The sequence below is a fragment of the Cygnus atratus genome, chromosome 9 (assembly GCF_013377495.2).
Source record: "Cygnus atratus isolate AKBS03 ecotype Queensland, Australia chromosome 9, CAtr_DNAZoo_HiC_assembly, whole genome shotgun sequence".
Classification (NCBI taxonomy): Eukaryota; Metazoa; Chordata; class Aves; order Anseriformes; family Anatidae; genus Cygnus; species Cygnus atratus.
In genome coordinates, this window is record NC_066370.1 from 19,071,124 (window position 1) to 19,092,994 (window position 21,871).

The 21,871-nt window shown below is 41.8% G+C and overlaps 1 protein-coding gene across 3 annotated transcripts in view; it reads left to right on the plus strand.

Moving 5' to 3' along the window:
• The window catches only part of GNB4 (G protein subunit beta 4), a 61,671-nt gene extending 39,907 nt beyond the window's left edge, over positions 1–21,764 (plus strand). For 2 of the 3 annotated variants that reach the window (XM_035557308.1, XM_035557309.2), the window contains exons 2-10: positions 8,984–9,084; positions 11,178–11,216; positions 11,932–12,038; positions 13,433–13,496; positions 14,299–14,461; positions 14,656–14,722; positions 14,837–15,038; positions 16,252–16,468; positions 16,803–21,764. In XM_035557308.1, the coding sequence (XP_035413201.1) occupies positions 9,028–9,084; positions 11,178–11,216; positions 11,932–12,038; positions 13,433–13,496; positions 14,299–14,461; positions 14,656–14,722; positions 14,837–15,038; positions 16,252–16,468; positions 16,803–16,909 (1,023 nt within the window). In that variant the 5' untranslated portion in view covers positions 8,984–9,027 and the 3' untranslated portion in view covers positions 16,910–21,764. The remainder of the gene's footprint in view (positions 1–8,983; positions 9,085–11,177; positions 11,217–11,931; positions 12,039–13,432; positions 13,497–14,298; positions 14,462–14,655; positions 14,723–14,836; positions 15,039–16,251; positions 16,469–16,802) is intronic. The other variant, XM_050712591.1, reaches the window with a different exon arrangement.
• Positions 21,765–21,871: the final 107 nt, after the last annotated feature.

Here is a 21,871-nt window from a genome sequence, read left to right on the forward strand (position 1 = left end):
CAGGGGTGCTGTGATGTTAAAGGCCTATGGTAGTAGTCATCTCTTAAAAAAAATATTCATATATATACAAACTACTAAAGTAGCCTCAACTCTAGTCTGGGAGACGGCTTAATTTTTGTGGCTTAGAATCACAAATTGTTGACCAGAAATGTGTTGTGAACCAAAAGCAAAATCAAAATGAGACATGAGGGCAATAGCTTTATCTGATCTATGGATAATCAGTATAAAACCCAAATGTTTATATTCCCTTGTTTTCCTCTGAAAGAGTACAGCTGTATGCTAAACGTTACAGCTGCGTAATTATGTGAGCTGCATAATGCCTCGCTGTAACTCCGGTACCAAGGGAGCGTGTGTGTAGGGCTGAATGGTGAGGAGGAGGGAAGGGTGCAGAAGCCTATCTATAGATCAAATGCGTTTTTTTTTCCAAGCTGGTTGATGCGTTTGAAAGGAAGCAATGTGTATGTGTAGCTGGTACTGCTGGGCTTTCTGCTCCTGAAGTGTGCGAATACGCGCTACTTTGAAAAACTGTCAGCCAGGAATTACTTCAGTCAAGTGAACAATCTGGTGGAACCCAGGCACTTTTCTTGTTGACAGCATTCGTTTCTCTAAACGTGCATCTCCACTGACTTTGAGCCTTAAATCTGCTGTGTGCTTAGTGCCTGTTATGTATCTGTGCAGCCTGCACACGCTTAGAAAACAGGGGGCTGCTCAGGTAGTGCTTTGTGCGTGGGGGTACCGCACCAGATTTTACGTGCCCATTGCTGCTTGGCCCTGCTAAGTGAAAGGGTCCTGTGCCAATTTGGTAAGTACCAGTGCACCAGCTTCTTAAAGTCCAAAATCCAGCTTGTTGAGATGGATTTAAATATAAGCCATTTCAAAATGGCTTTGAACTGTCCTCTCTTTGCTAGGAAAAGTGCGCTGGACAAGTTGATGGAGTAGTGTTTGGGTATAGCTGAGTATTTGAAGAGGGCAATAAACTCATACGTGGCCCACTCTGCGTGCGTCCACTTGTCTTTCCAAGGAAAAAGTTGGACTGGAACTGTCTCTGTCTCATTAATTAGGGTTTTATCTTTTTGCTTCAGTCTTAGACATTTTGAATTGCAAACCCAATGATGCTTCATCCAGCAGGGGAGTGCTCTGGGGTCACTGAACCAGATTTTCAGTGCAAGTCATTTTTGTCACAAGGGAGCATAACGTGAATTTCACGTGAATTTCTGGTTGCGGGGAGTGTGATTAAAGAAATTTTGCTTACATGCGGAAATGTTTTGACCTGGAAGTGACATCATGAATATAAAATGCAAGAATGCTACTTTTAGAAAAATCACTATTTTGGACCATGAAATATTCATGATGTTTAAAAATTCCTTCTTCCTGTGCTTTTGTCAGCCTTGTGCTTAACACTGAATTTCTTGTTTTTTCTAGAATCTAGCTTGTGTTGGCAAAGAAGAGTAAGGGGTTTGGGGTTGTTTTACAAATGTACTTGGCTTAGACCTTAAGATGGGTTTTAGAAATAAACTCTCATGTCTCTCAGCCTAAGACACTGCTCTAGTAAGCCGGCAGCCTGTTGCATGTATAAGACTAAAAGTCACTGATAATTTTTTATTTCACTCTAATGTCTACCCTGTGACTTCCTTTGCACATTTTGTGGCTGCTGTCAACGAGCTCGGCATTGTCAATCTATTTGTCCTCCGTGGAGACCGTAATCGAGGCGGTGATCGGCGGAGGAGGCGCGTGGCGGGAGCTCGCGGGCAGGCTGGGTGCGCGCCGTGTGCCCGCGCGGCTCGGGTGGCGGCGGCTGAAAGCCAGCAGCGCTGCGTGAGGTGTGTTCGAGCTGCCGGTTCCTCTGCTCCCCTGTAGTAGTGACAACCACTACGGGCTGATGCAGTACTGGATTCCAAAGGTGAACTTTCACGGGTGTATTTGACTGACTAAAGCTGCTTCTGTTAATATTTCCGGGCAGTTATTGCAGTAAATAGGAACTCTTTCTTGTGCCAGGCTTTACTCCAAACTTAGGTGAAAACCACAAGCTCAGTAGCCGTGTGCGTACAGCGACAGAGGCTGACATTCCTCCTGATGTGGAGGGGTGTGAGTGTGTGGCTGCAGGAAGGAGAGCACCCAACATCTCCAGCCCGAACCTGCGAGAGCCACGCGGCTGGCGGCGGCCTTGTGCCCCTGACGTCGCTGCGTGCCGCCTGCTGGAGTCGCACCCGAAGAGGCGAGGCTGTTTTCTTACCCCGTTGATTTTTTTGTTGCTCGTGGGTCTCTTTTGTCACCTGTGCTTTCCAGCTGTACACCAAGTGTTGAGCACATACGTTCAACAGTTCCTTCAAATTCAGCATGGTATCTGGTAGAGAAATGGGTGTTTAAATAAGTTCTGCTAGTCCTCTTCCTCTTAGAGGCGTTGGTTGATTATTTCCTGTTTTTGTACCAAAGCTATAATGGAGACATATCGCTTTAAAACACTTCCAAAATGTGCAGAAGTGCAACAATAGCGGTGACCTCAGAGAACAAGGTCACACCCAGGCCCGTTTCCTGTTTTGTTCTTGGGGAAACCGGAGGCCTGTGAAACGCTGGAGAGCCCTGCTTTACACCGACGTGTGCGCTCCGACAGCTGGGCAGCAGCGCACCGGGGCTACAGAATGAAAATAGAAAGACTTAGCCTTAAGGAAAGGATTTGGCTAGGATTTCCAAACTTATTTTTGAATGTTAGTTATTTTAATTGATCATTACTCTGCTTCTTTACTGAATTATCTGAGATGTTACGCTGCAGCTAACGTGAAGTATTTGTTAGAGGTACAGAAGGGAAGGAAATGCACTGAGGAGGTTTGGGTGGAGAGAGAGAAGGAGAAAGCACACAGTGGCACAGTGACAGGCCTTGCGTACTGCGATGTCAGGCCTCTCTCTGCTTGCATTTCGGAGTATTTAGCTTTAGCACAAACTGGAGCACGGGAAGTTCTGTCTAAGCACCAGGCAGCACTTCAGTGCTGTGTCTGTGACGGAGCGCCGGCACAGGCTGCCCAGAGAGGCTGTGGAGTCTCCTCCTTGGAGATCTTCAAAACCTCCCGGAACGGTCCTGGGCAGCCTGCTCTGGGTGTCACTGCTTGAGCGGGGGCTGGAGCAGGCGAATTCCAGAGGTGCCAACCTCGGCCATTCTGCCAGTCTGAGTGACAACATACAGCCAACAACAGTGCCAAACAAACAAACAGAAAAACACAAACACCTTAAATAGTTAATTTTACTTGGTGGAGAGCATGTGATTTTCAAACAGCTCTATAATAGTGATTATAGTATATAAAATTCAAACTAGAATATTTTTATATGTGAATATAAAAATACTTTTTTATATGTTTATATGTAACTACAGGATAACGTTGATGCGTTTATTTTGAATGGCTGTTACGCAGCCAGAGATTTTACTTTATGTAAGGCCATGTCTAGTTTGTCAAAGTTTATAGAAGTTGAGCAGTTCTTGAGTATGTCCAATCTGTTCCATTCAGAGTATAGGAAACAAAACCTGTGCAGTTTTCTTCTCCATTCATGGCTTTGGGGAGACATAAATGAATGGGTAGAGCTGTCTAAGTCTCGAATAGTGTCACTAGATGAGGAAATGTTGTATCAAATTCTTCTTCGGCACGTCCTGAATATATGAACTATTACTCTGTATGCTGCCAGAACTCAGCTTTGGAGACAGAATCCCGTCGTCTAACACTGTTGAGACAGCAAAACGTGCGTGCGCTGTCATCTGTTCCAGAAGAGAGGCAGGTAGCTTGATCCAGGCGACTTCAGCATGCAGAGGTTTTGTGAAGCTTCAATTTGTGTGAGCTACCAATATAGCTCGCTTGAGAGAGATCTGGAGTATTTCTGGTGCCGTTTTCCTATATTTAGTGAAGCGCTATAGTTAGCATTCCTTATGTTTTGCCACCTGTGTGATCACTGGTAGGGATGATCACATGAAAGCTATGTGAAACCTGCTGTCTTACTTTCTGCTGCTGTGTGTTTACCACTTGTGAGATCTTGCTGCATATGCCTTGAAAAGTTGAGAGCTGGTACGTATATTTAAGCACTTATTTAAATTCTAAAAGACTGTTTTTTTGATCCAGAATCCAGTTATTGCCTGAATAATCCTTCAGTGGATAGCTTTTAAGACTCCAGGCAGCCAGACTGTTCTTTTTTCTGTCTCGTTAGTCTCTTTATATTTGGTACAAAAATAGCAGTGCTTTGTTGTGGGGAGGAGCGTATTTACACTCCTCTAGTCGTTTTTTTTTGCCTTGTCTGTATGGTGATTTTACATGGGAACAAGCTAAGCTTACTGTGGCAACTGAAAAAGCCAATTTTTTTTCTTTTTTTTAAAGAAACCAAATTACTTAACATCTTAGTTTGTAAACTGCAATCTTCTCCGAGACAGAAATAGCTCTACTTTGTAGAACTAAAGGTTCCTATCCTTACACGCCTGACTATTCTTCCAGCAATCTGCCAGGGATCAGCCCATTTCCTGGCTCTCCAGAGCCGAGTCTGCTCCCTGGCCCTGACTCAGCTGCCCAGCTCAGAGCAGGGGGGCTGGGAGTTCCCTTTTGGCACCCAGGTGAGCCCCCACAGCCCCGTTTGTGCAGGCACCCGGCTGGCCCCATGCAGCACGTCCTCGAGTGCGTTTGGAGTGAGCATTGCAGAGAGAAGAGCTTCGTTTGAGTCCACGCGTTACAGAGAAAGTACCTTCAGGATGAGAACTTCAGGTAATTTGCCACTGCCTGCCCATATAACGAAGAATGAAACCGTTAGCAAGTGATGCAGGTACTGAATCAGGAACAGGGCAAGGGATATTTTATCTCTGGAGCGCTCAGCCTGGCCGTGGCTGTCAAGCCACTGGCCGTGCTGTGGAATCCTTAGGTAATTAGTTTGCCTCGAGGAGGGGCAATTTATTTCGGTGTGACTGAATTAGCTGATCCGTGCCCACGGAGGAGGAATCGCACGGAGGCACAGGGCAGCCTACCAGTGACGCCGCGTTACGGGGCCAAGATGTGCCGCCGTGGTTACACGTAGCTGCTCCTCGCAACGGGCCCCATTGTCGCTTCTGATGGGAAGCGCGGTGCGTCCTTGACCCCATTTCCTGATTGCTCTGGATATTAGCAGCGGTGCACCCCCTGGCTAGCAGTATTATTAAAAAGTTCTTCCACTTCCTGCTGCTCATCCCCTCAAGGCCTCTTCACCGTAGCAGATGCCATTATTCAGAGTGCATCGTGGGCTGCATGCGCAGAGAAGCATCTGGCCTTTTTGTAAGTGTTTCTACCTGCAACTGTTGAAAAGCAGCTTCCACTGGTGTTCTGCATTTCATTTAACTCAGAATATTCTTCCTCTGTCCGGACGTTTATTAAAAATTTAATAAGTTAGGGAAGTAGACATCCTGCTCCCCTCCGTCCCCTGAGATGACAAGAGGAATCATGGCTTCGTTTCTGCTTGTGGTGAGGGCGCTGATGGCTTTGTTGAGCGCACATCTGAGCGTGGTATGGCTTGGAAGTTCATGTCTGTAATAATGAGTTTACTAGGCTGTGGAGCAGTACTCCTTCGTGGCTGGTAGCATTTCATTTTCTGGGAGGGGAAGAACAGACATGTCCAGTGTAACCCTTGTCCGGGTTAGATCTGAATCCGAGGAGGTTTTCACTAATCCGTTGTGTGAAGAAGAATTTGTGATACAGATCAGCTCTGCTCTTTGCAATCCCTCAGAAAGCAGTCACAGCATTTAATCTGATAAAAAAACAAACGGTTTTTATCTGATGGCTGGCAGCATTTGGAAATAGTCTACTTCAAGGTTGTGGTGATGGCGTGCTTCTCCTCGCAGCGGAGAGATTTACAGGGTGTACCTGATCTGCCTTTACCACCGGGCACCTCAGCGCGTCTTCTTGCTGTAGCTGGCAGGTCACCTCGCTGGTGTGCTCAGAAACAAGATCGCAGCACGTACATCTCGTCTGGGTGGTGGTCTGCACACACAGCTACGCCTTGGCTCTGGCTTCCCGTCGTTTTCTGTTTTCAAGCATGTCTCTGTCGCACCAGTAGCATCAAAGCAGACACAAACCCATAGGTGCACGGATCTTCGCACCGTGCTGTTGGGATCGTGGCACTGGTCAGGTGCTGGCAGCAGCTCAGGAGTGCCGCTTGCGGAGATATCCTGCGTCTGGGGAGGAGTCTGAGAGCCTCCTCTCTGCCCACTCCGTTTCTGTAATTTCCTCTGGGCATCTCGGAATAGTGGATTTTTAAAAACAATCCCAAGTGGAAGCATCATGCTCACAGTCCTGCTAAATACTTGGTGGTGGGTGATCATTTGAACATGTGTGCAGCTCAGTGGGAGCTGCAGCCAGCCGGGCCAGCAGAGAGCTCTGGGTACACATCAGGTCAGTGGTTGCACTGAGCTCTGAGTTTGTGTGCTGTGGTGTCCCTGTGTTTGTATATAGCTTAACAGTTTGCTGTTCTGCCGCTGCAAAATGGAAAGGAACTTTAAAACCAGATTATTCTAGCTTGAATTAATCTAGATTTTGCGTGACTTGGATTGGCTGTATTCGTTGAGGTATAGACTGGCCTCAAAGCACTGATATGTTCCCACTGAGCAGTAGCACTGGTGACCTTGCAGACTTCAGAACATGCCGATACTGCCAGGGCTTTTCAACTTTAACAGTGGTTTCTTAAAAAAATAAAAAGGTCATTGTCCTTTAATTTGCTTAGGGATCGATTCTTAAGCTTAATAGGAGTGAGTGAGAAGGGTTCAGAAGTTGGAGGATGCCCACACGGCAATGCGTGTGTACAGGTAACGCCATCTGAAGCTGTCCAGCTGCTGGTGCAGCTTCGTACGGAAGTGGTGCTAGGGATGAACACTGCTGATACTAATGACATTAAAGTCATTAACACTGACCTCATGGTTGAAGCGCAGAATGGTCATCAGTGGTCTTGGGGACCAAATTTCTGACACATTCACAATTTTACCTGCCAATAAAAAGATGCCCTGACTTCCCCTACTTGTGACCAGCAATGCATGCTTCCGGTTTAATATTAACGTCTCTTTCTTTAAGGTGAATTATTCTCTGCATTGAAGTCACCGTTTACAGAGCACTGACGTGTGTGGCACATCACAGAGCAGAAGCTAACTTCCCTTCACAGAAGATTAGAAAGAGATCAGCTTTTCTGTTAGGAATCTTTACCTTCTGTTAAAAATAGCACACGAGGTTACTGAGACGAGGGCAGGTATCATGCTTGCCTGCTTTAGACACTTGAGTCCGTTGTTGTGTCTGTGCTACCTTTGGGTGGGTTCTAGAACAAAAAAGGGAAAACATTTTAAAAAGGAAAATTTGACACTGTTGGAACTGTATTTCGTAGTGGTACAGTATTCTAATCAACTGTGTTAAAATTAAACTTCAAAGACTAAAAGCATTTGATTAGCATGCATGTTAAAGTGATTGCGGTTTTTAACATTTCAGTTTTGAAGTTGGACATCAGCGTATTGATTAATTTTATGCCTGCTGTGAACTAAGCATCATTAAAGCATCTGGGCTTCTGAAATAGGACATTGGTGGTAAATAAAACAGTCTCCTAGAATATTCACACATGGACGCTGGTGTCTTCTAGGTGAGCTGAGCATAGGCTTAAGGACGGTGAAGGAAGGTAGGGACTTCACAGTTTAGGTATAGCTGAAAGTATTGGTCAGACCAAAGTCACCACTGTGCTCTTGCTGTAGGATGTTTTTGATTTGGAGGTGATCCGGTTTTATATGTTGGTGGGTTTATTCAGAAAAAGGCTTTATTTCAGTCATTTTTCAGTGAGTTAAATCAAGCGGACACTACTGTATTCTCTCTTGTGTTTAAATTAAAATGCTTAGAATAACGTTTGGAGTAGCTTCTCTTTCCTCCCTCAGTTTGCATTTTGTGAGTAGGAGCTTGGCTTTCTTCTTTCTTTTGTAGGCTAGAAGTGTGCTTGGTTTATTTTAAAGATAATGTAGTGAGAGACCCGGCCCCACCACCTCCCAGGCTTTCTGGTGTCCTTTTGCTGGCATGGAAAAAGAGACAAACACGTGCTTGGCTTGTTCCCTAGCAAGAGACTGGCTGGGTCCCCTGTCACTGGGAGGTTATTGGAGTGTATGTGGGTAGACTTGGGGGGTCTCCCTTGTGGTGTTCGGTTGCACTGCTGTACTGAGGATAAAGAGGAAAATTGGTCTGAGGAAATTGTTCAACATACTGCAAAGTACCATGTGCAAAATGTGATTTAAAAAAAAAACAAAAAAACACCACACCTAAAAACTGAAATCGTGCTTGCATCTGGTCTTGCTGTTTTTTGGCCTTTTCTCTTACGGTTACTTTATGTCCCTGTTGAGATGAGACCTGCTGTGGGCTGTACCCACATGAAGCTGCTTTTATGGATGTTTCCATCTTTATTAGTTCTTCTCACCCTGTGCGTGCTTTTGAAATGAAACCTACATTGTGTCTTGCCCCAGAAAATATGGAGAAAATTGCAGAAAACCTATTTCAGCTGCAATCTAGGATTCAAGATTTTCACCTTTAAAATGAAAACTGCCTTGGATGTCATGTAGAAGGATGCTTGTATCACAGTTGAGCTTAAAGTTAAATGTTTCAAAGCGACCGCCTCAGCCTTTGCTCTCTGTTGCCATCTTGGGGTGAAGTCTGACATTCCTGGAGGTTTCAGGGTGGGTGAGAAGAGCGAGGCTGAAATGCAAATGCCTTCCGTAATGTTTTCATAAAGTACTACGGGTGTTTTTGTTGACAGTTGCTTCTGTATTCAAAATACATTTAATTTAATTGTACTTTTCACAGTAATTCGGGAATAGCAGTACCTTGGGTCTCACTGAATTCACTAGACACTGTACTAAAGGGAATATCTATTTGGAGCCTTCGTATAGGCAGAATAAATATAGGCCTGTAGTTTGTACTTTTACTTTTTAAAAAACAATAAACAGTGTGATACTGAAACTTCTCCTCTTTATTGGCAGGTTTTCTTCACCAGTGGAGCGTGAGGAATAGAGACTGAAGCAAGATGAGTGAGCTGGAACAGTTGCGGCAGGAGGCGGAGCAGCTGCGAAATCAGATCAGAGTAAGAATTGCTAATTCCTTATTTTTTATGATAAAGTTCCTCCTTTTAAAGGAATAAAGTGTAAAGATCATCTCTATTACTTGCGCCCGTTTAAATTATGCAGAGTTTGAATACTTTCAGAATATTTGTTTAATAAAGAAATCAGGAAGTAAGCCATTGGTGTAATGGAACTCATTCCTAGCATCTCTTGAACAAAATGTTTTGTTTCCTATGGAAGCGTACTACGTTTTGTTGCTAGGGGTGTGTGCCTGTTCGCAAATTTTGTGGTTATGATTTAAAAAAAAAAAGAAGTGAGCAGCAAACTTCGAGAACTTAGACATAACAAGTCGGGGCGAAGGGTATTAGAAGATCATGTGTGCTAAAAGTGAGAGACATCTTGACAGACATGCAGATCAAAGCGCAGAGAGTGAGGGAGAACCTTCCAGGAGCGGATGGCATTTTGATTTTTTGTGCTATGACACCAATGATTCTATACAAATTTGGAAAAAAAATCTGTAAAAACAAATCTGTAAAAGTCTTAATCTGATGGTGCGTATGTAGAAAAGACATTTAAAATGTGAGAATTAAAATGGCTTGTTAAAACTTTGTTTTACGTGCAAATTTGCCAATCATATGGCAAGTACTAGCCTCAAGTACAGGTGTTGCTAATAGCTCTCTTTAAGAAAAGTTGCTTTGTTAAGATCCCATTCAGAATTAATTTTATGTTGAACATCTTCAAGTGTTTCAGCTAAACTAAACAATTAAAGTTGTTTAAAGTCCAGCGTGTTTCTTCCTGTGAGTGAAGTAAGTCCTGTGTGCTAGGGGATTTACTGCTCTGGTATTTTAAACCCCTCCTGATTCCAGACGTCAACATTTTATAAATATTTCTACAGTTCAGACATTTTAAAAATAAGTTGAGATGACTTAATCCACTCTCAAGCTTACTTTCTGGGAGAAAAGCTATAAAGGGTAGTCAAAGTAAACACTCACTAAAAGTTATTAAAGTTGTTGTATTAAGGAACTCTCAAGCAAGATATTTAAAAGTTTTAAGAGTCTAGTTTGAGTGCATTAATTCAGTTCCAAAATGTGCAAGTAAATGTTTCTGTTCCTCCTCTCAACGATGACGTTACCATTAGTGTACAGACAGGACACTTTTCTTGGGGTGAGGGCCACGCGAAGTGGTAAAGGCAGCCATGCATGCTTCGTTGGTTGCAGAAGTTGGATGGTATTCAGAGAAATTACAGGGAATTAGGATGGTTCTTGTGGCTGATCCTTCAATATTTCTGTTGATAGTTTTATTTCTAACTTGCACTATAGAGTTTGTATCTGATTTTAAGCCAATTATTTTAAACTATGCTTCTCAGAAGAGGTTGCTGACTGTGTGTCTGTGTTTTTCAAAGACTGGAGTCTGAGTTGCAGGAGTGCTGTGTATTTGCAATTGTAACTGTTTTGCAAAATCTGGGCATTGCAGGCTAGGCTCAGAAGTGCTCTCCTGTTTCAGGTGCCCAGTATGTTCCTCTTACTGTGCAAACAAAAATAAAGTCTGTCTTCTAGGTGGGGTTGAATAATACACAGAAAGTAAGTCTGAAGTAAAGAAAGAAGCCAAAGCATCTGTATGGAGATCCGAGCACCATCCTTTCCACGAAATGAATTAAATTGTAGAATAATTTATCTTCATTTAGCATGAAATACAGCAGCAGCTTAAGCTTCTGTGAGCCTGCTGTCTGTCCCACTCCCCAGATCCTGCCCCTCATAACTGGTGTCGTCACACCTGCGATGATGGCAAGGGGAGTAAATACAAGGGCCTCATCCAGCACAAAACCTGTTAACCATATATAGTGAGTGGTTGTTTTTAAAGCAGGATCAGTTCCTTCCCTGGGTGGTCAGTGCCCCCTGAGCAGGCAGAGCAGCACCAGGGAAGGGTTACAGGGAAAGGGGTAGGCACTGGAACATTCAGGTAGCTTCAAATGCTGTTGAATCATGTATTCTGTCGAAAGAGAGACTCGAAGGTTACTGGGACATGACTCTTTGTAAGTCCCTCTTCTTCTCTACTCTTCAGTTTGATGCTCAGTGCTGTGTTTTAGATTCAAATTGTTTCTGTTCTTTTGTTTCAGGATGCAAGGAAAGCATGTAGTGACACAACTCTTGCTCAGGTATGTTCTTGATTCAGTGTACAGGCTGTTCCTTGACATTTAAAAAAGAAAAAAGGACACAGAAAACACACAACCCTACAGTTTATGATTGTAATATGTTCTTGTGTGGTAACTGAAAGAATAAGGTGGAACAAGAAGTGGGAGATGTACCATATATTTATATAGTTAATTAAAAACCAACAAACAGCCACACCAGAAAATCCAAGCCAATCAAAAAACCACCACCCCGCCATCTTAATATGTCCTGCTTCCAAGTTACCTTCTCAACAGAGTGTGTTAATTGTATTTACTATATTTAGAAAAACTTGGATTATTGTCTTTTTGCTGTATTTTGGAAACAAAAGTACCTGGCATTTGAAGTTTTGCCATGCTTGAAAAAGTAGCAGTGCAGTAAGTATTGGAGGATTTTCTTCACTTGGTTTTAATCAAAAATTTTCAGATTTGATAATCTGAATTAGGTTCAGTATTGCATAGTAACATCTTCAAAAGATTTCTGAAGCTCTGGTTACAGCCATTATAAAGAATGTTATTTTGTAAAAATCTCTTTTCCCCGTTGTTACGTGGAACTAATCCTGGGTTGTATACTAGTATACTTCTTTTTATATTGCATTCCAAGATAGCTTTTGTTTTTTTAATCAGAGTTGAAATGTGTTCAGTTATCATGTATATTAAAAATAGTCCTCAGTATCTCAGGGGTTGTTTTATTTATTTTTAGATCACAACAAGCCTGGACTCAGTGGGTCGAATTCAAATGCGAACAAGGCGTACACTTAGAGGTCACTTAGCCAAAATCTATGCTATGCACTGGGGATCTGACTCAAGGTTTGTACAATTGATCTGTAAACCTGTGACTTAAGTGTTAGAAATAAGATTGTCTACTTGAAACAATGTCAAGTTTTGTGAGCCGTATGGTACAGTCTTGATGCGTTGCGGGGAGGGATCACAGACCTTGACTGTGGGATTTTTGTGGTGTTTTTTTTTTTTTGTTTGTTTGCTTGTCTTTGGCTATATCATAGAAAAACTTGGGTCGGAAGGGACCTTAAAGATCACCCAGTCCCAACCGCCTGCCATAGGGGGTTGGCACCCACATAGGGATGCCACCCACCAGATCAGGTTGCCCACGCCCCATCCAACCTGGCCTTGAGCACCCCCAGGGATGGGGCATCCCCAGCTTCTCTGGGCAGCCCATCCCACTCTCTGAGTGAAGAATTTCCTCCTAACATCCAGTCTAAACCTCCCCTCTTTTAGTTTAAAACCATTCTCCCTTGTCCTGTCCTTGCCTGCCTGAGCAAAAAGTTGCTCCCCAGCTTTTTTATAAGCCCCCTTTAAGTATTGAAAAGCTGCAGTTTGGTCACCCTGTTTCCTTCTCTTCTTCAGGCTGAACATCCCCACCTCTCTCATTCCTTATTCTATAGTTTGCCTTTATAAAGCTGATGAGGATTACGTAGCAGTAATAGAGAAGCATTGAGTGAAAGGAGAGGTGCCTTGCTTGTTCTTACCACAGACATTTTGCCTTTTCCTTCTTTTAGTTTTGGCTGAGTTCTTTGAATCTATTTAAGCAGAGAAGGGTATGTGATGAGGCATATTTCTGGAATGGTCAGTATTGCATTTCCCATGATGTTGAATAATACTGTAACTTCTGTCATAACAGAGTTCTAAGACTTTACAAGCTAACTTTGTTTCACTGAAAAAGACCCTTTTGTATTTAGCAAGGGAAAGTTACAAAGCTTTGAGGATGGAGTTATGTTACTCTGCCTTAGAGCAACTGGTAGTCGGAAGTTCACAGAGCCTTCGGTTCTGTTCTCCCACGTGTAGTCTGGAAAGAGACATCTCGAATCTGCTTCCAGAATAAGGCTGCTTTTCTCCTAAATTTATTTATGTTTATTTTTTAGCTTTATAGTTAAAATATTTGTATACAAAAAACAAAAGCAGTGGTAGAGAGTGTTTCTAAAATGTATTTTAAGTTGTTTTTGTCCATCGTTAATCATGAGCTCCTTTAGACATGGGTCTCTTTAGTGATGTAATACATAGTTCTTTGCAGATTATCCAACAAACATTGTACTTAAAAGTTTAAAAAAAAAAAAAAAAAAGGAAAAGGCAAATGTCAATAGTGAAAGTCTTTCTGAATCACTTGATAATCATGCATGATATACGTCTATTTTGAGAATTTGTCTTTTGTTTTATATTAACTTATTCTACTTTGTGTTTATGTTTAGGCTACTAGTCAGTGCTTCACAAGATGGAAAATTAATTATCTGGGATAGTTATACAACAAATAAGGTAGAGTTATTTATAATTCATATCAATAATTCATGCATAATTTGCGTGTTTTAGGGAGGTTGTGACTATTTTTTCCACGTTTGCAAGTCAAAAATGAAATGAAGCAGCCTACATTAGAAAAACAATCCTTTTTCCCCTCTTCATGGCTAACTGTTTGCTAGAGATACGCTGTAGGCTGTTCCTCAGTAGTAGTACTTGGTAATAAGTAAGGTCTTTATTCTAGTTTGCTAGTGCTTTTAGCTATTCTTATCTGTCCCTATGTTGTTGCTTCTGAAACTAATTTGGCTTTAAATTGTAGAAATACACAACCTCAGAATTTACATGAATGCTTTGCTTGTGGGGTCAGAGAAGGGGAGGGAAAAAAAAGCTGTTAAAGGAGGAAAGCTTAAGTAGAGTGTGGGGAGGTGATCTGTTGCTGTAAACTGACCAGCCTCCCTGGGCACAACCATCCCATTTTACCATCCCATTTTATAACCTGCAGTTCAGAGACAGAAGAATTGGATAAAGAAATCAAAGCAGAATAAACAAATTTTGTAAATGTTTAAGTTTAGAGTAGCTTTGCTATTAAATAATGTTGTACAGAAATTCTGTATATGTTCACAGGAGACTTACTGGTATTTCTCATCCTTGTAATTGTACGAACGTAGGTTGTTGTATATAATTCTAGAATCAAGTTACTGAAGTTTATGATACACAGTCTGTTCGGTGTGTTTAATCTGCTGTAATTCATGAAATGAATGACTTCAATAAAACCTGAGAGCGAAGGTGTGATGTAGCACTCCTGTGCTCTTTCTTTCTGAAGATGCATGCCATTCCTTTGAGATCCTCCTGGGTGATGACTTGTGCGTACGCACCGTCTGGCAACTACGTGGCCTGTGGTGGATTGGACAACATCTGTTCCATATACAACTTGAAAACCAGAGAAGGCAATGTGAGAGTGAGCCGGGAGCTGCCAGGGCACACAGGTCAGCCATATTCTTGCCTCAGTTTTTTTTTTTTTTTTATTGTACCAAATGAAACAGTCTCACTTTGAGAGGTATTGGGGTGTGAAATGCTTTTTCTGGCTTACAGACTAGCTGTGGGAGAACTGCAATCACTACTCTTGGATTTTAATCTTCAGTTTAACTGAGTCTGAAACTTTCTTAACTTTTGTTTTTAGGATATTTGTCCTGTTGTCGCTTCTTAGATGACAACCAAATTGTCACTAGCTCAGGAGACACCACTTGGTGAGTTTTTGGGCTTTTGTTACTTTTTATTTTCTCAATGCCTTAATTTGTATTTAAAACTTAAGCTCTCAAATAAACAACTACCTTGTGTTAACGCTGTCACTTTATCTGCAGCGCTTTGTGGGACATTGAAACTGGTCAGCAGACCACCACGTTCACTGGGCATACTGGTGATGTGATGAGTCTCTCTCTAAGCCCAGATATGAGGACTTTTGTTTCGGGTGCCTGTGATGCCTCCTCAAAGCTCTGGGACATTCGAGATGGAATGTGCAGGCAGTCGTTCACAGGGCACGTGTCAGACATCAATGCGGTTTGTGTAAGTGATCGTTTGTATTTCTGCATGGGAATCAAGGGGGAGGATAAAAGTTACAGTGGCATGAATTTAACTTACAGTCTGTTGGGTTACCTTGATTTAAAATCAGTTATCTTGTTAGGATAAAGATGGTTAAATTGTATGCAATTAAATTGTCTAATAACCTTTGGTCCAGCTCGTTACTGAATTATTACCATTATTTGTGATGCCGTGAAGTGTTCTTGGAATAGTGTCAGCTATGTTCTTGTTCAGCAGCTGAGACCTTACTTTTTAAGACACAAAGAACAGAGGACAGGAAGTTTTAGCTGTGTGACAAAGTGTTAAAACTGAAATTGTAGATAAACGTGATATGCCGAGAGGGAGCGAAATAGCCAAGCACCCTCCTCTTAAACCTTTTTGTTAAAGAAAAATGTACTTGATATTTTCTTTTGAAAAGAGCTTTCAGTGAAATGTGTACAAGGCAAAGTTAAAATCACTGCCTATGTTGAATATTCATCCTTGGAATCATTCTGTAATATTTATAAACTGGATTATATTTCTCCCCTGTCATAGTAACACTATGTTCTGATCTGCAAGATACAAGCTGTGACAAATAGGGAATGAAATCTAAGTCTTAGCTGCATCTGTTTTTGATAAACATGAAAAATTATTAAGGCTGAGAGAATACCAAAGGCATGACCTGTAGAAAAATGCGGTTCCTATACTTAGACCTGAATCCTGAGATGCGTTGAGCTCTTTTCATTCCAATTTCAATCAATATGGCTGTCGTGAGACTGACTGATTTGGAGTAGATTTTGGAAATTCAATTGCTTACTTGCAATCTTCTGTCTGGGCTCAGCCAACCTGGCTGACCATCTTAGGATGGAACATTGTGCACCACTTCACCCAGGTCTTCCCGGCCCACAGCCAGGACACAAATAACTACATTTTGCTTCATTTTATAGGAGTTAGTTACATCCCCTTTGACTCCCCTTGTACTGCATGCAGGAGCTGTCTGGGTAGGATTCCAGTCATTCAAGTGTTACCGGTGCTATTCCAGAAGTGTGTTGCTGCATAGCTGTGTATGTGCAGCTTTTAACAAGCACATCTTTTCTAATACATCATTCGGCCTTTGTCAGGTCACCCTGGCAAAATACTATTGCGATGCTTCTGAAATAACGCATGAGCAATGTGTTCTTCTGATGTCAAACTCCCATCTCTCAATTAAAACTTTCAGTTTTTTCCCAATGGACATGCATTTGCCACTGGGTCTGACGATGCCACTTGCCGACTCTTTGACCTGCGTGCAGATCAGGAGCTAATGATGTACTCGCACGACAACATCATCTGCGGAATCACTTCTGTAGCCTTCTCAAAAAGTGGTCGCCTCTTGCTAGCAGGCTACGATGACTTCAACTGCAATGTGTGGGATACTCTGAAAGGGGAGAGAGCAGGTGAGTGCGTGGAGCTGCAGGGAGACGAGGCTTTTCATTTCCTGCGCAGGAGGTGGATAGTCAAAATCTATGCAAAACGCAGGGGCAGTTCACTGTCAGGGCTAGTGCTGGCGTAATGGGTTCTGCTTGGTTCCCTTTAGCACTGTAACACCTCGTTGCTGTGTTTCCTGATACAGCTGCTCTCATTATGGTTCTTGAGGGTAAAGAAAAAGGATGCTTGGATGTTCAGTTACATCTTTTTTAGCATGTTTGAAGACTTTCTGGGAGGGCAGAGTGGCAGTTGAAGTCATTGACCCCCTGTGAATGTTAACTTTCAATACTTCTTCTTTTCCAGGTGTCCTTGCTGGCCATGACAACCGTGTCAGCTGTTTAGGTGTAACCGATGATGGCATGGCTGTAGCTACAGGGTCTTGGGACAGTTTTCTCAGAATCTGGAATTAACTGGGAGCCAAACATGTACATTCTCCATTTGAGATCTGGAGAGATCAATGCTGCAGCCTATAGCTGTGAAATAACATTTCTACCTTGTATTTGCAGGTGAAGTTTTTCTATTCACTGATTATTACACAAAAAGGCTTTCTGTAAACTAGAAAAAAAATCAAGTGAAGAAATAGGGGAGGGGGGAAGAAATCACTGACTTTTTAAAAGGGGCCAGCACACATAATCATGGTGACCGACAAACTAAGAGCCAGTCTTTTTGTTTTTGGTGGTTTGGTTAGATTGTCCTTGAAGGGTTTTTGCTTGTGCTCAGTCTGCTAATCCTGTACTTTTTTTGTACATAACAGAATATACACATTATAGCAGCCAATCATGTAACATTTGTCTGTATGTAAAGAAATATGTTTGCATTTTTTAAAGAACTACATTTATAGCTTTGCTTTAACCTGAGATGTCACTTCTGAGTTTTGTAGTGGATAAACTAGAGTGCTGTTTTAAATGTTTTTGTGAATTTACTGTAGATAAAGTGAAGCCAATGGTATGTATGTGTTTTTATAATGGAAGGCATTTGAATTTTTTTTAGAGGCCCTGGAGACTCCCAGTTAATACCTACCGCCTTATTCACTCACTTCTTGACCTGCTTGCCTATTTTTAATTGTGGGGGTTCTTCCTTAAGCCAGTGGTTCCTGGTTCATCCATTGGCAGTCACAGCCTCCAAACACCAAGGAGTTAATGCCAGGCAGACTTGCAACAACAGAGAAAATTTATTAAAAAAGTCCAGTTCCAGAAGTATTAGCTTCCTTGTTGCAGCTTTCCACATCAGTTATGCCACCCAGGCCTTGGGTATGGAAACCAAGTGACCTGCATTGCTGTCGTTAAGTGGCTGAGTGCTTTTCCTTTTGACAGTTCAGCTCCAACTAACTGAGGTAGTTTTGGCCCGTCACAAGCTCTAGCTGATTTGCCCTAGGGAAATGTTTTGGCATGACACTCGGTGTGCAGAAAGCAGCGTGTTTGCAGAGCCTGCTCAGCTACCACCATGAACTGAGAAATTCGAGGACTTTGCTTAGAATCCTAAGGAAGATTTGAATGTGCAGTTAATCCCCTATAATTCCCCTCCAAACTGGGGGATTGCCAAAGCATACCACAACCAAAAGCGCTTGTTGTCAGTTATGTGCGGTGTGAATTCAAAAGGAATTGTGTAACCTAAACCAAACCAAATAACCTTACTTACCTGCGTGACCCTTCAGAACTCGGTGCTCTGAAGTTAGTGACTCGCTTGTTCCGCTGTGGTCACAGCGATCTGTGCCACGGTGGCCTGTTAGATGCCAGTCGTTCTGCAGTTCTGCCACTGTAAGTAGCCATTGCCTCTCCTCCTCGTGATTTATTCTGATTTTGATGGCAGTTGCTTATAAATGACAGGTTCTGGTCAAGTACAGCTGAGTGCAGGTACAGGAAAATCGGGTGACTGACGTCCATCTGAAACTACCCAGGAAGGGCGTTTAACTTTTTGGTGCCTGGCAGCGTGCCTGTGCTTGCAATGAATGTTCTCTGGGGAATCTAAAAGTCTGTTGGCTTTTTTTAAGTGACTTATTTTAAATATGTATGAATTTTAAATTACCAGGTTGGAAGGTAACGTTCATCTGCCCTCATCTGAAGATATGGGGAGTCTGGGTATCTCTGGGTCAGGTAGTAAATATAAGTGCCCAGTATTTTGTAATATACCAAAACAGATTGTGGCTGAGGTGACTATTTGTCAGGCTTCTGACGTTAGTAATCCTAAATTTCAGTACTTCCAAACTGTGCCTGTAAACTTGCCATGTCTGTAATGGTGAAGGTGCCAATAAATGTACCAATCACAGTAAATTCACTTTAAAAATAAATTTAAAAGAAAAAAAGCATATCTTGTGCTGAAGAAGTGTACATTTACTAACAGCAGATTGTGGTGTAGGACCAAAATCACCCTATATTGTATGTCACAGGAATTCCTCAGCATTTTGCTTTATGATCTGTCTGCATTAACAGAACTATTGCGGATACTTGTTCCTCTTTTAAGTGAGCATCTCTTTGGGATCATGCAGATTTGGTTTCATTTTTAGTGGTGCATTTTATTATTTTATTTTATTTTTTTTACTCACAGCTGCCTTGAGTGAATTCTGAAAATTTGTTACTATGGAATTTTAAGAAAATATTCTTTTTCTAAAAAAAGTGTTTTCCATAGAAGTGTGTTTTGAACCAATTTCCTAGTCAACACTGTTGCCAAGACAGGTGCCATTTTTACATTCAGGTGTTAGAACTAGTTTCTACTTGTGAAGCTCCAAACCCAATTTTACAAATGTATATAACTTTTCTTAAAAGTTTGGGTAGACTGTAAACACGGTAATGGCTCTTGTACAGGTATTACTGCAGATAAGTTCACTATCGGTGTCTGATGAATTGTCTGTTGGATTCAGCTGCTTTTAAAATAGCTAATAAGGAATGCCAACCACTTGCTAATGAGGTTTCCAAAAGCATCATACAAATATCTGCCAGCTTTTGCTGTTTGGTTAACCGGTTTCTGTAGTGCTGCAGGTCCCGAGGTGCCTCTTGTATTGGCGCACAAGGAAGGGTGGAAGAAGCCTCAGCACAGCTGTGGAAACAGGATCTGGGATGCTGCTTGGGAACTTGTAGAGCGCTTGTGATAGATCCTGCCAAGGTGATGTTTGCTGTTTAATTACTGTCCCGTACATCATTTAGAACTTTACTTAAACAAAAAGCCTCCAGGCTTGGTGTAACACATTGTTACTGTATGAGGCCAAATAATGACCTTGCACAAGCTGTGGTATTTCCTTTTTTAAAACGGTTATCATTGGTGAACTAGTAAGATGGATGCACTCCCTGAAATAGATGTGGCTTAATGGTAAAAGCTCAAACTCCCTCTAACATGAGAAAGTTAAGAAAATGACCCCGTGTAGGTTTTACTTAAAAGATGTAATCCTGAGCTTTGCATCTCACAGAAGATGGTATATATACGCCTGTAGTTTAATGTAAGCTCAAGTGCAGCTTGTGCCATTTCTAACTGCAGCCATGACAGCGCACTCGATGTACAACAGATTTTGCAGCACTAGTGGGTACATCTTAGGCTGTAAAAGTTTGTTGCCAAACTGCATCATTATCTGAATTTCAACTATGTTGTGTAATTACAGAAATGTAGTGACTGAGACCATTGTGCCAAAACAGTTGGTAGCAAAGTAACTTGTTCCCAGCCTCTCTTCTATCTAAGGCTACGGTTATGGCTTGGGAACGGAACTCTGTGCTTTGTGTAGCAGGATTGATTTTGTTCAGGTACAGTTATTTTGTGTTGGCATATTCTAATGTTGATTTAACTTTGCAATAGAGAATACTAATTAGGCAAGCACCCAACTTGGGCTTGTTGTCACGTAAGTCAGACATCTATTTATTGGTGGGGATGTTATTGGTTGAGATTCTGGAAACCACAAAAAGCTTTTACATGGCATCTTGCTGATGTACACTCACTTACTACAGTAATGTGGGTCTGTTTCCATCTGTCTCCAGACCTTTTTTCTTCCAAGCATTGCTATCATCTGCCTCGCTAAATTGCAGATACGCACGGTATCTGGCAGAACCGATAGGTACTAAGTTGACACCAATATAGACTATTTGAAATGGAACGTGGATTCAATAGGCTTTTCCCCAGCCTAAGGAGGGCCTGACCTTGACTTGGCAAAGCTGAATCGCTGTACCAGCTGGTCCTCGTGTGCTTACTGTAATGCATGGATTGGAACTAGTTAACTCTTCAGTTAGTGTAACCGCGTGTCCCACGATGAAGTTCACGTTACTTTAAGGTGGAATGAAAACATTGTGAAAACATTCCAGGCGTGCTTAGTCTTTCCTCTTTGAGGACACTGTCACCTCCACTAGGTTTAGTGCTGTGCTTTAAGATGTTGGTGAGAATAAGTATTGGCTAATTCAAATAGTTGGTATAAATGGTTGTGTAGCAGAATGACTGATTTTTGAGATAGCATTTCCTGTAAAAGTAATTAAGCATGGGTTGATGGTGCACTTTGTATACAGTAATCTGGCATGCATGCTGGTAAACTACTTCCTACACTTCAGAGGCACCACAAGCCTTTTTATCCAATTGCTGGTTATGTAAAATACATGCAGAATGTTAATGCAGTGTTGTTATGGTAAATGTGTGAACAGTGTTACTAATTGATATAACTGATAACAGATTACATGTGCCTGACATTCTTATACCACACAGTATGTTTAGGTTTAACTAATATGGACTTCGGTGGAATAGTCTTAGATATTTCAAGCCTTTGTTTTACTTACACAATGGTGCTCTATTTGTGTTTTTCTCCTTTTTTTTTCTCTTAAAAAATAAAAGCATCTGAACACTTGTAGTACATATTACATCCAAAGGAGTCCAAAACAACAAAAAAAATGCTTCTAATCATGCTTGATTTTAATTTGCCTTTAGTTTCCAGCATTTCTCATCAGCTAGGTTTCTTTTTTTTTTTTTTTTTTAACTTGTTGCTGACTACTTTGGAAAACTTCAGTAATGTTACCAATTATGAAGTGATTCTGCACTGCCTTTGGATCGTGTATGTATACAGAAACAGTCTTAAAGCTTTTATTTAAGCTATTAAAAAAACCAGGGACTTGTGCCATTTGTTCTTTAACAGTGCTGTTGTAAAAAGACTTCCCTGTGAAAAAAAATCACTTGCTATGAACTCTGTTTATAGCTTTTTTTTTTTTTTCCACAATGGATCTTTTCTTTGTATTTGTACAGTGGCTCAGTGAAAGATGTTGCCATGAGTTGATATTGTAACCAATAAACAAGTGCTTTTAACCAGACTGTGTCACATGCAAATGCTTTATTTAAGGGCAATTGTCACCTGTCCTAAAAGTTAAAATTCTTCCAGAGGCAGTGGCTGCGATGTGGATAGACCAACGACATCA